At 41.9% G+C, this 3284-nt stretch overlaps 1 protein-coding gene across 4 annotated transcripts; it reads left to right on the plus strand.

The window, feature by feature from the left end:
- Positions 1-383: 383 nt before the first annotated feature.
- On the plus strand, positions 384-2953 carry LOC108868181 (PRA1 family protein F3-like). 4 transcript variants are annotated; one of them, XM_048577041.1, is made up of 5 exons: positions 384-1069; positions 1529-1603; positions 1703-1797; positions 2365-2479; positions 2660-2953. In XM_048577041.1, exon 1 carries the CDS (start codon positions 509-511, stop codon positions 1067-1069), a length of 561 nt encoding a protein of 186 aa, XP_048432998.1. In that variant the 5' UTR covers positions 384-508; the 3' UTR covers positions 1529-1603; positions 1703-1797; positions 2365-2479; positions 2660-2953. The 4 variants fall into 4 exon arrangements, with proteins under 4 accessions (XP_048432998.1, XP_048432997.1, XP_048432996.1 ...); XM_048577040.1 differs by having other exon boundaries at positions 1529-1797; positions 2365-2514; XM_048577039.1 differs by having other exon boundaries at positions 1529-1797.
- Positions 2954-3284: the final 331 nt, after the last annotated feature.

A 3284-nucleotide genomic window follows, 5' to 3' on the forward strand; every position in this document is an offset into this window, starting at 1 on the left:
GGTGGTGTCATGTTGAAGTTAATTTATTGATTTAGTTTATACAAATTCCTCTTGATATCAAGATTGGTTATTGGAAATTATGTATCTAATATGACACTCTCTTGTATTGTTTGGTTCTTATCAATGAAATTACTGTATCGTTGTTGTTCCAAAAAATATCGACTGAAAAGGTTAGTAGCATCTCCCCCTATATTGTAGAAACAATCAAACGCAGACAAAACACAAGATGAAATAATGGCCATATGCCCATAAATAATTCACATAACACAAAAGTTGTCCAAACTTTAATCAACATCAACCAATCACACCACACATCATGCCATGCACATACCATCAAAACAGTGCACCTCACCACCACCCTATAAAAACCCCACTCACACATAATTTAATTCCCTCCAATCTCCTCAATTCCACTGTCTCTTCGCCTTCCTCTTCTTCTTCGATCTTCTGTCGTCAATCTTCAACTCCCTCCCAACAGTCAAAAAGTCAAAGCCCAAACCACCGTCCGATGACCACCTACGGCACGATTCCGACCTCCTCGTCGTCCTCCCAAGGCCCCTCCGGCGAGTACATCTCACGCGCCAAGGACCGCATCAGGGCCGGCCTCGGAGCCCGCCGGCCATGGAAGCTGATGTTCAACTTCCGGTCCTTCAACTTCCCCTCCTCCTTCTCCGACGCCTTCGGGCAGGTCCGATCGAACGTCGCCTACTTCCGGATGAACTATGCCATCGTGGTGCTCCTGATCCTGTTCCTCAGCCTGCTCTGGCACCCGATCTCGCTCATCGTCTTCGTCGTCATGATGGCCGCCTGGCTCTTCCTCTACTTCCTCCGCGACGAGCCGCTGGTGTTGTTCGGAAAAACGGTAGACGACCGCGTCGTTTTGATCGTGCTGGCGGTGGTGACGATCGTGCTGCTGTTCTTGACCCACGCGACGGTGAATATTCTGGTGGCGCTGCTGATTGGGGTTGTGTTGGTGATTGCGCACGCGGCGTTGAGGAAGACGGATGACTTGCCGGTGGACGAAGAGAACTCTGCGTTGTTGACTACGCCTGCAACTTCCTCTGCTTAAGTACTCCAATTCGATTCGATTCTCTGTTTTGTTCTTCTTTTTCTTTTTCTTTTTTTGTAATTTATGGGTTTTGGTGATAGAAGTTGTTGATTGTATCTGCCACTCTGCTGCTACACCCAATTTGTTGGTTTGCGATGAATCTAGTAATTTTTTTTTTTTATGGTGGAAAATTGTTGTGCATTTTTGTTCCCGATTTTGTTGCCTCCGTCCTCGTGTGCCTGTGTAATTTGGTTCTGCCTTGCCAAATGGTATTTTTACTTGTCCCGACCTCGCTCATGCTGATGAACTATCCGATAAGCCGACCCTCGAGGAAGGATACTTGCAATACAGCACCAGTCGTCATAACTTCAGTGGCATTAGATGTTTATGCGGAGTTGAACATGCTCAAGTGCTCTTTTCTTAGATTGGAGTTGAACACACTTCTCTAAGGAACTACTAAATTTTGTCTTTGCATTTCAGGATGCACTGCTCCAGAAACGGATCAAGTACAACTTGCAGGATCCCGTTCTGCGTCTTTCTTTCATTACGTGGAGGGTTGTAAAAAATCTGCGGATCTTCTGATTCCGGAGTCATATATATTTCAAGTGGAGTCGTTGTTATGTTGACTCGTGTCATTTGATAATTTTTCTTCAGGAATGTTCTCCGGTGGGGAAAGAATACCGGTTCGGCTAAAACTAAAGCGTGCTGGTTCAGCAGTTTATAACAGAGCATCTTCACTGGAAGCATTGGTCAGTGTCCTTGGACCTTGTGGTTTCCTTGAACATGTTTTGGTTCACTCTCATCTGAATCCAAAAAAGAAACACACGCACACGCACACGCACACGCATGCAAGTTCGTTTTTATTCATAATAATCAAGCATCTTCTTGATGGCAACCTACTTGTTGACATTCTACATGCTGATTTGAAATTACAATCCTCTAGGTAACTTATGATTTACTACCCAGTGAACGAGATTCTGAGTTGTTAACATAAACAGAATGAGATTCTAAGTTGTTGACATAAACTGAACGAGATTCTGAGTTGCTAACATAAACTGAACGAGACTCTAAGTTGTTAACATAAACTGAACGAGATTCTGAGTTGTTAACATAAACTGAACGAGATTCTGAGTTGTTATTATAAACTGAGCGAGATTCTGAGTTGTTATTATAAACTGAGCGAGATTCTGAGTTGTTAACATAAACTGAATGAGATTCTGAGTTGTTAACATAAACTAAACGAGATTCTGAGTTGTTATTATAAACTGAGCGAGATTCTGAGTTGTTAACATAAACTGACGCTTCATATTATGTAGGTTGGTTATCTTTATCTGACAAATATCGAACGTTTAGAAGAAGTCATGGTGAAGTTGGGATTCTCAACTGATTCTTCTGAGCAGTTAATTTGAGAGGAGCCTGAGGAGGTAAACGGTACGTCAACACAAGCCGTTTCGTGCATTCATGCAGTATACTTATTTATTTGTCTTGAAAGATTGTATTTGGCGGGGGGAAGGCTTTATGTTAATTTGTTTTCTCGTTGGTTTTCGATAGAGTCCCAGTTATGCTAATTTTGCATACATTGTTCAGCAATCTGCTTGTTCTTCTTGGCAGGCAAGCATCCTAGTGAATGAAGTGTTGCTTCTATATAATGGTGGGAGGAGATTTGAATCTTTGAGTGTGGGTAATAGGGGAGGTGCGGGTGGCGTTGCTGGGTGATTGGGGTAGGGGTGAAGGCCATTGAGTGTTTTTGGGTTTGCGGAGCACAGGGTGGATGTTTGAGGTGACTTTGGTCGGGTTTCTTGTTTGTTTTCCTTCTTTTTCTTTCTAAATCCATTTTATATGCTGGATAAAACAGAGATTTCAAAGTAAAAAAATAAATAAATAAGTTCGGTTTAGAAGAGAAAATTTGGGTCCCAAGTTAAAATTGACTTTAGCTTTGGATAGTTCATATGGAGAAGTGATTTCCGCACATTTTTTCGTTGTACACACATTTTGATTATAACTCTCCTTTGAATTTAATAAATCAAAGAAAATTTAAAGGACTTGGTTGTGTAAAAAAAAAAAAAAAAAAAAATCTTTAATAACGAGGGAGATAAGTCATTCAATACTACGATTGACTAGTGTCCTAAAAAGCGGTTTAGGCGGCCGCTTAGGCGTTGGGCGATGGACTGCCACCATGATTCTTTCAAAAACGTTATATAAATCAACAAGGGTATTAGGCGGTGTCTAGGCAGCC

The sequence above is a fragment of a genome, unplaced genomic scaffold (assembly GCF_019419815.1).
Source record: "Pyrus x bretschneideri cultivar Hongxiangsu unplaced genomic scaffold, Pyrus_bretschneideri_v1 Contig95, whole genome shotgun sequence".
NCBI lineage: Eukaryota > Viridiplantae > Streptophyta > Magnoliopsida > Rosales > Rosaceae > Pyrus > Pyrus x bretschneideri.